This window comes from Thamnophis elegans, chromosome 1, assembly GCF_009769535.1.
Source record: "Thamnophis elegans isolate rThaEle1 chromosome 1, rThaEle1.pri, whole genome shotgun sequence".
Classification (NCBI taxonomy): Eukaryota; Metazoa; Chordata; class Lepidosauria; order Squamata; family Colubridae; genus Thamnophis; species Thamnophis elegans.
In genome coordinates, this window is record NC_045541.1 from 56,329,808 (window position 1) to 56,342,286 (window position 12,479).

The 12,479-nt window shown below is 47.0% G+C and overlaps 1 protein-coding gene across 3 annotated transcripts in view; it reads right to left on the minus strand.

The window, feature by feature from the left end:
• The window catches only part of EPB41L5 (erythrocyte membrane protein band 4.1 like 5), an 89,842-nt gene that overhangs the window by 11,700 nt on the left and 65,663 nt on the right, over nucleotides 1-12,479 (minus strand). For 2 of the 3 annotated variants that reach the window (XM_032216387.1, XM_032216380.1), the window contains exons 21-25: nucleotides 6,738-6,851; nucleotides 5,818-5,911; nucleotides 4,696-4,773; nucleotides 3,863-3,901; nucleotides 2,826-2,956 (exon numbers count right to left, since the gene is read on the minus strand). In XM_032216387.1, the coding sequence (XP_032072278.1) occupies nucleotides 2,826-2,956; nucleotides 3,863-3,901; nucleotides 4,696-4,773; nucleotides 5,818-5,911; nucleotides 6,738-6,851 (456 nt within the window). The remainder of the gene's footprint in view (nucleotides 1-2,825; nucleotides 2,957-3,862; nucleotides 3,902-4,695; nucleotides 4,774-5,817; nucleotides 5,912-6,737; nucleotides 6,852-12,479) is intronic. The other variant, XM_032216394.1, reaches the window with a different exon arrangement.

The following is a 12,479-nucleotide window of genomic DNA, read 5'->3' on the forward strand; positions in this document are numbered from 1 at the left end:
TAAGATTGCTCGGGAATTGCAACATACTATAGCCGGCAGTGACGTGCAGTCACTAGAGGCAGGGGAGGCGCGGCCCCACCAGTCTCCTGAGGAAAAGGAAACTATTTTTAAATAATTAAAAAGGCCAAGGTAATTGCTCCCAGACTCTAAGTCACAGTGACTCTGAGTCTGCTTAGAGCAGTTAGTAGGAGGAGGCTAGAGAACTATGGGCCTCCTTTGCATAAGGAATTTTTCGCCTTTTAAGAGTTAATCAAGGGTTAAAAAGCCAAAAATTATGTATGCAAATGAAGCACGTGATTCTCCCGCCTCCTCCTGCAGAGGGCACTTTGTTTAGAGCTTATTTTAAAACATTTAAGCAGAGTCATCCACGTGGTGACTCTAGCAGCAACTATCCTAGCCTGCCTGGCCCTGGCTAAACCAAATCTTGCATTTTTGACGCAGATGGAAGGTATGTGGATCAGAGGGAGGGGGCAGGGGGGAGGAATTCAATTTATTTGTAATGTAAGTAATTGTAATTTGTTTTTATTATGTGTATGTGTGTGTGTGTGTGTGTGTGTGTTTTACCCGCCTCTGCTGGCGCGCAGGCTGGCACATCTATTTTTATTTTTCATTTTTTAAAGACTTGACGCACCATAGAGCGAAACATGTCCTGGTTTGTGGCCGAGCGGCATGCACTTTAAAGTGCAAGCGTGCCACCCGGTCACAAACCAGGACATGTTTTGCTGAATGGTGGCCGAGCCCTGCCGGCACTTTAAAGTGCCGGCATCACTTTAAAGTGCCGGCAGGGCTCGGCTGCCATTCAGCTAAATATGTCCTGGTTTGTGGCGGGGCGGCATGCACTTTTTAAAGTGCATGCCGCCGCCCCCGCCAGCAGCTTCGGTGTCCCGGCTCCGTCTGAGCTGAAGAAAGTGGAGGATTGTTTGCCGGAGGACTGGGGGGGGGGGGGGAAGAGGTGGTGGAGCGCGGCGGCGGCGAAGCAGTCGGAAAGTGAAGATTCAAATGCTGGGGCTTTGGGGCTTCGCCGGGGCTTTCAAGTCGCTAGGTATGGGGTGGGTGGGGGGTGGGGAAGGCTATTGGTGTTATCTTGTTTACTTTAAACCACTTGCCGGTGAAAACTGATGCGTGTGTGTGCGCGTATCATATGAGTGAGTGTTAAAGTTTACAAGGCATCCCAGGTTTAAAAACAGGTGCACTGATTATCCACTTGGTACACTTCACAATTAGTTCATCGGGGAAAGGAATCGCTATTAAACAAAAGGCTGTGGGGGGGGGGATGTCATAAGGAGCCCGCGAGGTACTCGGGATTTGAGTCGTTTGACTGGCTTCCTCGATGGTGCAAAAAGAGCCTTTTGTCTTTGACTTTCTTTGGGGAACCACTGAAATTCCTCTTTGAAAGGACGATCTGCAGGTGGGGTGGGGGAGATTTCCTGCACTTCGGCAGCAGCGTCTCCTCGCGGGGCTTCTTCCAATGTCCCAAGTGTATGGATTTTCATGCCTATAAGAGGTGGCTTCTCATCTGCATATTCACACTGAAGGTTCAAAATGGGGCGTTTTTGCAAACGGCTTGAAATGTGGAGGAGGATATTCCTGCCTCTCACCCTGTTTTGAAGGTCAGTACAGACTGAAAACAGGATAAGAGATAAAATCCCCCCTCCCCATTTTCAAACAGTTTGCAAAAACGTCCCATTCTGATCCTTCACATTATCCAGGATTGCAGGATTGAAAGCATAGAATGGGGCGTTTTTGCAAACTGCTTGAAAATGGGGAGGGGGGATTTTGTCTCTTATCCTGTTCAGTCTGTGCTGACCTTCAGAACGGGGAGAGGAAGGAATATCTCCTTTCATATTTTCAAGCCGTTCACAAAAATGCCCCATTTTGAGCCTTCCACATATTCCAGGATTGCAGCATTTGAAGGATCAGAATGGGGCATTTTTGCGAACGGCTTGAAAATGTGGAGGGGAGATTTTACTTTACATTGTGATGTCACCAAGGCCAGCCCTTTTCAATCTCCCTCCCGGTGCCCGTTTTCAAGAAATAGGCTTTTGGCCACTCCGGTGCTTTGTCCGACTCCATGTCGGAGTTGGACAAAGCGCCAGAGCGGCCAAAAGCCTCTTTCTTTCTTGTTGCCTCACCAGCCATAACCTCAACGAACGTCACTGATAGCTGGGATGGCAAACCTATGGCACGTGTGCCTGAAGTGGCACGCAGAGCCATCTCTCCAGACACGCCTGTCATCGCCAGTTGCTCTTCTGGGTTCCGGTGTGCCAGTTAGCTGGTCTTTACATGCGCGGGTGCACCAGAAACTAGAAGAGCAGCTGCCTGGTGCACATTCACGCACTGGGAAGATGATCTTCCGGTTTCCAGCAGATGCATGCGCATCGGCCAGCTGGTCTTTGCACGTGAATGGGCACCAGAAACCGGAAGACCAGGTGGCCGGTGCAAATGTGTACGCCGGAAACTAGAAGATCATCTTTCCAGTGTGCGCATGCGTGTCAAGTGGCTACTTTCCTGGTTTCCGGCACACGCGGAAACCAGAAAACCAGAACCAAAAAGGTTCACCAACACTGTACTATAGTGTTCACAAGACCTAACATAAGAACTGGATTAATAAGAATCCAATAAGTATTGTTTTGTAGAAGTTATATAAGACATGCACAGAAGTTATACAATAATCTAAAACTTGTACAATTCCTCCACCATTCCTCAAAGTGATGTGCTTAATGTTGTAGACTTAACTTCCCATGACGACGAGCTGGCTGGAACATGTGGAAATTAACAGATGGGGAAGGAGGACTGTTTTAATTTCATGAAAAGAAAATCCTTACCTGGGTGTGATTTCAGAGGGGTACAATGGAGGTGATGAGTCAGTAGCCAATGGGGCTTCAGTGTTTATTTTAGTTGTCTTAAGAGATAAAGCAACATCATTTCCCAGAGGCCCATTAGAAGTCAGTCCACTCTATAAAGAAAACCAAAGAAAAGTCAGAAAGGTGATTCAGGTTTCAATACATTTCAGCAAATGAACATGTCTATCAAATGCAAATGCCACAGCAGAGAAGGATTAATATGTGAAATAAATGTTCAATTGATCCCTTGACCTTGAATTCTTTCCTTCAGGCTACCTTTTCTCCTTCATAGCTTTTCCTTCCAATTCGTGAGATCCAATGGTTGGGACAATGATAAATTTGGATTGGGATAATGGTCAAGATAAAATTTACAAAAACCATTAACTGGCAGGACATACCAGAAGGGGGTCTGCTGAGGGTGAAATATGGCCCCCAAAATGAGCAGCATCAAATGTTTTAGCATCATTTTCAGTTTTGAGAGATGGTTAGGGAAGAAGCAAAATGAATTTTTGAACCTCAAAAAGACTTATCACGCCTATTAAAAACCTCCCAAATTTCCCTCCTCCCAAATTGGGGTGACACCTGTTTATGCTTTTGGGATGCAGCCTTGGAAGTACAGCACAAAGCCTAATGGAGCCCTTGAATTGGTCACCTTCAATTGTTCTTCAAGGGAGACAGGTCAGAATATATAGATCCTCCAAATAGTTCCGGATTAGTAAGGGGAATAATTTTCAATCATAACCACAAGGAAAGAACTTTGACTGGATAATGGAGAGGTGAGTCCTGCCTTTTTCCAGAATAATTAAGGGCCACTTCCAGGTGGCAGATGGTTTCTTTTGATAAAGCTGAAAATATTTATTATCCACCATGCAATAGAAATGGCAGACTTTTAGAAACTATCTAAATCAATACTAACTTGTACCACTTCTAACAACAGTTGAATGACTGTTGCTAATAATAAGACACGGATGTACAGAATATGAAAATTAATGGTTTATAAGGATTATTCAATAACTTACTGGCACTAACCACCTGGGCATAATTATTGGTGAAGACACCTAAAAGTAAAAGAAACATAAAAAAAACTCATAATATTGTAATATAATCTTACTAGCTGATAACCTGGTGCTGCATGGTTATTTATTTATAGGGGGAAAATGGCCGGACCAAATGTAATTTCTAATGTTGGATTTTCCCCCTTATCAGAGGAAGCCACCTTGTGGAGTACTGTGAAGCCGTTACCATGGCAACTCCACAGCACTGTACAGTAGAAGCCATTTTAAGGCACAATAGGCTGTTTCTTAACAGAACACACACCCCGAGGGGTGTTTTACCCCCACAGTATGTTTCCAGAGAGTAAGTAATATGTAACCAAGTTTGAGGCAACCTCCGCAGATAATAAGCCCAATCAAGCTTTTGAGCGCATATGATAAAATAATCCCTCCCCCAAAAACAAGCCTTCCCCGAAAATATTGCAACACAGCAGCAGCCATTAGGTGACCATGCTCGCCACCTACTGCACCTCAAAAATAATAAGACCTCCCCAAAACTAAGGTCAAATGCTTATTTCGGGGGTCAAAAGAAAATAAGACCCTGTCTTATTTTCAGGGAAACATGGTGTGTGTATGTATGTATGTATGTATGTATGTATGTATGTATGTATGTATGTATGTATGCATGCATGCATGCATGCATATAGCCAAGTGTCATATCAACTAAACTGATCATGAGACACCAGAGCTCAAACAAGCTTTACCGAAAGTAAAAAAGAGTTAGGTATAGAGAATGGACATACTAATTATATTTTCAAATTGTACAATGAAAAAGCTACATTTTAATTTTTTACTCTTACCTGAGGCGTGGCTTCTGTGAAGTCAATTAAATTCTTTGTCTGTGCTGTCAACAAAATCTCCATGCTCTCGGAGGAACCCTGCAAATGGAATAGTTAAGTTACGCCCAATCATAGAGAAACAGCCAAAGTGTTTTGTGTAAGGTTTCATTCACTTTTGAAAAAGCCACAAGTTTATGACTGATGTTTATGAGTGCTGCCCAACAGCACTGTTCCCCTTTGTCATACACATTTTAGGCTCTGACATACATGGATTTAAATTTCAGTCACAATATGAATTGAAGCAATGCATTAAATAATTTATTTACTAGATTTATAACCCACTTTTAATCTGTACTGTTTTAAGGCAGTAATCAGTGGCTTTCTATTCTCCCTATGACAATCATCCTGTGAGGTGGGTTGGGCTGAGAAAGAGTAACTTAACCCTGGGCTGAAGGGAGGGTTAGAACTCATGGTGCCCTACTCTTCACTCCTAAATCGCTACACCAAACTGGCTTTCGAGTCTTGTAAGATAGCATACACCCACCAGTGGACTTAAATTAGATGTAAACGTTTTTCTATGTTTTTCTGCTATAATTTTATAAAGTATCTGGCACTTCAATCTTTGAAAAGTGCCTTTAAAAAGGATTTGCATGCAATATAAATTCATACGAATGGCTTCCTCCTCCTATGTGCTTCTCGGTACTCAAAGCTGATTAATATTTCACAATTTTAATTAATATTTTTAATATATCATCAGATTTTTATTGCCAGTTCCAGCCATTCTTCCCACAATATAAAGGATATGTACACAACCCCAAATTATGATTTAATGAAGGGGAGATTATACTTTTATATTTGGGGATAATCTACATATTGGAAAAAGCAGATTAGGGACATGGAGGACTTTTATTCCCTTCCCCATCCTTTTTCCTTCTCGATAGTGAAAATCGGGGACAGGGACACACTTATAGAAATTGCACAACCAATTTTTAATATTATACTCCAAATATTAATCTGTCCCAGGAATCTATCCCAGGAACCAAGTTTTAAATTAGTGCTCTGTTTAACGCAAGCAATTTGCCTGGGACTTCTCATCTTGTGCTTCTAAAGACCCACACTTCTCCCCACAAAGAAGCAACATACCTTTACAAGAGCATCCTCTTCTCTAGGAGTCAGATCAGTAGGATTCACACAATCTTTGGAGTCAGGGGCAGTAGTATTCTCATTGAATTCATTCCTGGAAGATGTAAACACACCACCCATGATACAGAGCATGTGTGAAGGAGTTGCTATCACTTGGAATTCGTGCCTGGAGGCAAAGGCAGCCTCTGAAATCAGTGCCATATGACCTCTTGATCTCAGGAGCTTCTGCCCAAATAATTTGCCTTCCTGTTAAGCCATATTGTGCCCCTGAGGCACAGTATGGTGGTTGGGAAACTTGCTTAACTTAGGGTTCAATTGGCACATCCTTGACAGAATCTGTGATTCTGCTGATCTCCATACTTTTGGTGACCAAGTAGAATGAATAAACAATATACACAAAAAATAGCCAACTCTTTAGCCCAGAGTGACAGAAAAGCGGTTCTGCCACAAGGAAGTCCAACAGTCTATCTGCTAGTCTACTATATTAAAAATAAGGAGCAGATTCACATAAATTGCTTAACCAGTAAATATTTTAAAATCATTCTGGAATTGCATCATTTCATTCCTATGTTAGAGCATATCTTGACCCTTTTCCTGCCAACTATGAAAATTCACTTAATCGTTTTAGTAATTGGAAAACTAAGGTTCAGGAAGGGGTCTTTCTTTTGCCAATTCAACAAGAAGCAATATTCATTAGAGGGGCACATATCCTCTACTCATGCTGAGAACAAAACTAAGCCTAATTTTGGCTGTTTGGTTTCCCACAGAAAAGCAGAATCCTAACCTGACTGGAAATTGCCAGAATTAACTGAATGAGCCCTTCAAGTGCTCCATATACTGTTCTTAGATTATTTCATACCAGATTTGCATGCATTCCCATTTTCCAGTGGGGATACCCACCTACCCACAAGAGGACTTACAGAATGAAGGCATTGGTGACTGGGATCACTTTTAGTCCCTCTCGTGGTTCCTGGCACACAGGGCTGAGGGTTCTCAGGGGGCTGTTTTTCTCTTTTACTGATGGAAGAACGCTTCTAAATAACGCAGAGCCAAAAATGTAACAATTGAGTTCTTTTCGATTGTTGCCAAGAACATTCTTTCAGCATTAAAAACAATACAAAACAAAGCAGCTTGGAACTCTCTTCATGCAAACCATTTCCTGGAAATATTTTGTTATCATGGATATCAGTATTGAGGCAAAAAAAGGGGGGTGTTAATAACCTAGGAAAACTGCAACTGGATAAACACATTTATCTCATGTTTTGTGTTTCTGCCAGACAAGGCAGAAGGAAGTGGTGTGTGATGTGATACAGCTCTATAAGTAGCGCTTAGGAGTGCAGTATTATGAGTGGAGAGATTTATATTTATATTTTTTAGTTCTCTCTCTCTCTCTCTCTTCCCACCCCCCTCACACACACACACACACACACACACACACTTTTATTAAAATACAAAAGGATGTAGGGATTTATATGGGTAGTTCTTGAGTTACAAGCGCAATTGGAGCTGGAATTTCTAATGCTTGGCAAAGTAATACTGGCTGTTTCCGTGTAACCCCAGGACTACATGGATTGTTAAGCAGGAAGTGGCGGGAGTCCTAAGCAAGTTCTGGGGGACAGCTAGGGTGGGTACTATGCAGTGGTGGGATCTGGATCCCGTTGCAACCGGTATGGTGCAATGGGGCCCGGCATCCCCTGCATGCATGTGCGCAGCGTCCTTACCTCCGCGATGCTCCAGCTGCTTGGCGGAGCATCGCGCAGATGCCGTATGCTTCATGTGCGTAAGCACCGAAGAGCTCAAATGCAGGTAAGGAGCTCATACCAAGGCATACCGCCTGCAACCCATCACTGGTACTATGGATAGGTACTAGGGAACGTAGGCCGGTAGGTGAGTGCCCAAGCAGGTGCAAGAAGCACAGATGAATGCAGTGATGGAGGCAGCGGAGTGCTGATCATAAATGTGGATTGGCCTGAATTTTAAGGACCAATCATAGGTCCATTGTTTCAGCACCACTATAACTTTGAACAGTCACTGAATGATTGGATGTAACCCAAGGACTACCTAAATGTCTTGGGAGAGTCCAGTGGACGGAGCGGATTGGCCGCCGAAGGGAAAGAAGTGCCTCCCAGCCTATGGCGGTTAAACTCTCAAAGGCGAGGGGGTGGGCTTTTTGTTTTTAACGGCTGCGAAGAGGAGGAAGCCCTACATCCCGCCTGCCCTGGTCGCCGCGACCTCAGCCTTGCTGCCTCGGAGGACCGGTGTGCCTGCGTCTGTGCCGCTGTGCCTGCTCCATTGCTTCACGGAGCCGGTGAGTCGGTGCCGATGTGCCTCGGGACTGGGCGGCTGGCCTCCCTGCCGCTGCTGCTGCTGTCTGCACTAGCTGCAGTCTCCGAACGCTCCCCCCATCTTCTTCTTTTTCCACCACGGTTCTTGGACATCGCCACCGCTGGGCTGCTCGGGCATCGCGGGGCCTTCTCTGCCCGTCGTTCTGGCTACTGCGGCTTCGGTTTCTTAGATCTTGTGGCCAGGGCCTTCCACCGTCGCCGCTGCAGCCCGCTGCCGTCCCGGGCACGGTTTTCTGACCGCCGCAGCCGGTGCGCCGCCATTTCAGGGAGCCGGTGTGCCCTAAGACCGTGCGGCCGGCTTTCCTTCACCACCACCGCTGTTGTCCTGGATGCGGCCTCCTCTTCCTCTCCATTTTGGCTTCTCAGACAACACTTTGCCACGGACTAACCAAGCATGTTAGGCCGTGGGGAACTTTTGCCATGCCGACTACCTTACGTGCTGCTCTGCGACATACGACCCTCGCAGAGAGAGAGGACAAGAACGAGGAGAATGGGGAGCCTCCTCTCTCCAACTAGCGCCTACTCCCCCAGCCACCTTAGACTTTTTTACACCACCTCCAGACCCCACGGGAGAAAAGAGCGGGGAACCCTCTCTCCCAAACTATTACCGGCCCCAGCCGCCTCGCGACTTGCGCTGACCGCCCCTTTCACGGATTCAAGAACTGCGTTTTTAACTAGTTTGTTGAGTGTTTGATTGTATGAATGTGAGAGAGAATGCGCCCACTTTTTAACTTAATTAATTTTGTATTATTGTATTGTATTTTAACGATTACTGTGGGGTGTGTTTGAGGAGAGTGATTGTTTAATGAATATGATAGGACTGGGAGTCCGACCTGGAGCCCCCTCCACTGAGTGCAGAAGCAGAAGTGGATGGGGGCCCAAACCCACCTCCCGTCCTAGAGTGAATGGTGCATGTGGCCTGCTGGGAAGAATGGGGGCCATGGGAGGGGGGGTCTACAGGAATGGGGGAGTGTCGGAGCATTTTGGTTACGACCGGGAGGGGCAGATATGATGGGAGCTGTAGGGCTAGCCATTACCGGGGAAGAAGGATTCGCTACATTACAGCGATTCCTTGTTCCGGCCCCTCAGGCTCAACTCAAGGACCTGGTGGCAGAGGAGATCGGGGCCCTGGTCTCAGGTTGTTGTTTCTAAATGCCAGGTCTGTTGTGAACAAAGCTCCCCTCGTCCGGGACTTAATATTAGACGAGGAGGCAGACCTGGCATGTATAAATGAAACCTGGCTGAGCCACAAGGGAGGAGTCCCGCTCTCAGAAATGTGCCCAGATGGGTTCCAGGTGCTCCACCAACCACGACACCAGTAAAGGGGTGGGGGAGTAGCAGTTATAATCCAAAAGTCGTTAGTTACTCGCAGGATCCCTGCCCCAGAGATTGTGGGGTGTGTCTCTCTCCTCTTGAAGCTGGACCTAGGGGTTCAAGTGGGCTTGTTCTTGACGTATCTACCTCCCAGCTGCGTCACGACTGCCCTGCCTGTGCTGCTAGAGGCAGTAGCCGGGTTGGCAGTAGAGTTCCCCAGACTAATGGTACTGAGGGACTTTAATCTATCATCTCTTGGTGAACACTCTGATGGGGCACAGGAGTTCATGGCCTCCATGACAACCATGGACTTGACCCAAGTAGTTCAGGGCCCAACTCATAGAGCAGGACACACTCGACCTTGTATTTCTCTCAGGGCAGTGGAGACGTGATCTTGAATTAAGGGGAATAGAGACCTCGCCCTTGTCATGATCAGATCACACCCTGCTGAGGCTTGACTTCAGGACACTATTCCCCCATTGCAGGGAGGTGGAACCAATTAAGTGGTTCCGCCCCAGGCGCCTGATGGACCCGGTGGGATTTCAGAGGGAGCTTGGAGAAATACCTGACTCCCTTGTCCACAATCCGACCGAGTCCTTGGTCGCTGCCTGGAATGTTGCGGCAACTGAGGCACTGGATCGGATTGCGCCTTTGAGGCCTCTCCGCGGCAGTGGATCCAGGAAGGCACCTTGGTTTACCAAGGAACTCCGGGAGATGAAACGCCAGAAGAGATGCCTGGAGCAACGTTGGAGGACTAGTAACTCTGAATCTGATCGAACACTATTAAGAGCCTTTATCAGGACTTACTTAGTGGCGATACAGGCGGCAAAATGTACACATTTTTCCGCTCTTATTGCGTCCGCGGAATCCCGCCCAGCCGCCCTGTTTAGGGTGACCCACTCCCTCCTGAAAGGTGAGGAGGTGGGGGAACCCCTGCAGGGAAGAGTGATAAAAATCACTCAGTTTCGGACAGACCTTGACTCCGCTTGGGCAATACCAGCCGAGATGCCGAGGGTGAGTCTTAATCGGATTTCCTGGGATGAGTTCGAATTTGTCACCCCTGAGGAAGTGGACAAGGCCATGGGAGCGATGAGTGCCTCCACCTGTTTACTGGACCCATGGCCCTCCTGGCTGGTTTCGACCAGCAGAGAGGTGACACGAGGCTGGCTCCAGGTGATTACTAACGCATCTTTGCAGGAGGTCTTTCCCGCAACCATTGAAGGAAGCAGTGGTAAGACCCCTCCTCAAGAAGCCTTCCCTGGATCCAGCTATGCTGAAAAACTACCATCATGTCTCCAACCTTCCTTTTCTGGGGAAGGTTGTTGAGAAGTGGTAGCGCTTCAACTCCGACGGACCTTGAATGAAGCGGATTATCTAGACTCCTTTCAGTCTGGTTAAAGGCCTGGGTACAGCACGGAAACCGCTTTGGTCGCACTGATCAATGATCTCTGGTGGGTTAGGGATAGAGGACATTCCTCTATCCTGGTGCTTCTTGACCTCTGAGTGGCCTTTGGTACCATCGACCATGGTATACTTCTGCGACGCCTGGAGGGCGTGGGAGTGAGAGGCACCGTTTTATGGTGGTTCTCCTCTTACCTCTCTGACAAGTCGCAGTCGGTGTTGGTTGGGGGGAAAGGTCGACCCCTAGGCCCCTCAAATTTGGGGTACCACAGGGTTCGGTCTTGTCCCCCCTCCTATTTAACATCTACATGAAGCCTCTGGGTGAGATCATACGACAGCACGGGATAAAGTACCATCAATATGCAGATGATACACAACTGTATCTATCTGCCCTGTGCCAGATCAGTGTAGCGGCGGACATGATGTGCTGATGCCTGGAAGCTGTCAGGATCTGGATGGGGATGAACAAACTTGTGCTCAATCCCGATAAGACTGAGTGGCTTTGGATGCTGCCCCCGAAGGACAGCCTAGACAGTCCGCCCTTAATCCTGGGGGGTGAACATTTACACCCCTCAGAGAGGGCCTACAATTTAGGGGTCCTCCTGGATTCGCAGCTGATGCTGGAACACCATCTGTCGGTTGTGACCAGGGGGGACTTTGCCCAGGTTCGCCTGGTGCACCAATTCCGTCCCTATTTGGATCGGGAGGCACTTCAAACGGTTACTCACGCCCTTGTCACCTCAAGGCTGGATTATTGCAACGCGCTCTACATGGGGCTACCCTTGAATAGTGTTCGGAGACTGCAGCTAGTCCAGAATGCAGCCGCATGAGCGTTACACCTGTCCTCCGCGAGCTGCACTGGCTACCAATTGGTCTCCGGAAGCAATTCAAGGTGTTGGTTATTACCTTTAAAGCCCTATATGGCTTAGGACCAGCATACCTGTGAGACCGCCTACTGCCACATACTTCCCAACGGCCGGTAAGATCCCACAGACTGGGCCTCCTTCAGACACCGTCAGCCAGACAGTGTCGGCTGGTGGGCACCCGGAGAGAGCCTTCTCTGTGGTTGCTCCGACCCTTTGGAATCAGCTACCCCCAGAGAACTGGACCTTACCCAATCTCATGGCCTTCAGGAAAGCTGTTAAAACCTGGCTGTTCCGGCAGGCCTGGGGCTGTTGACCTCATTGTTAAGGTCCAGCCCCGATTAGAACGAATGTGTATCTTGTGATTTTTTAAACTATCCTTTTTTATTTTCCTTTTCTTTCTTCTTTTGTAAGCCGCCCGGAGTCCTTCGGGATTGGGCGGCATATAAATTTTAACAATAAATAAATAAATACAGTCCGACCAAGACATTTTTCCAATTTCTGACAGAAAGATGCCCAAGAAGGGGGTGCAAGGCATGGGAATTTACAATCAATGCTACCTTCGTAGCGGGGCTACGTATAAACAAAGAGAAGACAAAACTGTCAATTAAGAATATGACTCTGAACCAGAAAAGGGAAGTACAAAGCCTGTTAGGGATCAACATGGCCCACAAAGTACAATATTTGGGAATTTGGCTCACGGAGAGATGTTCCTCTATCAAGGTAGATAACTATATGA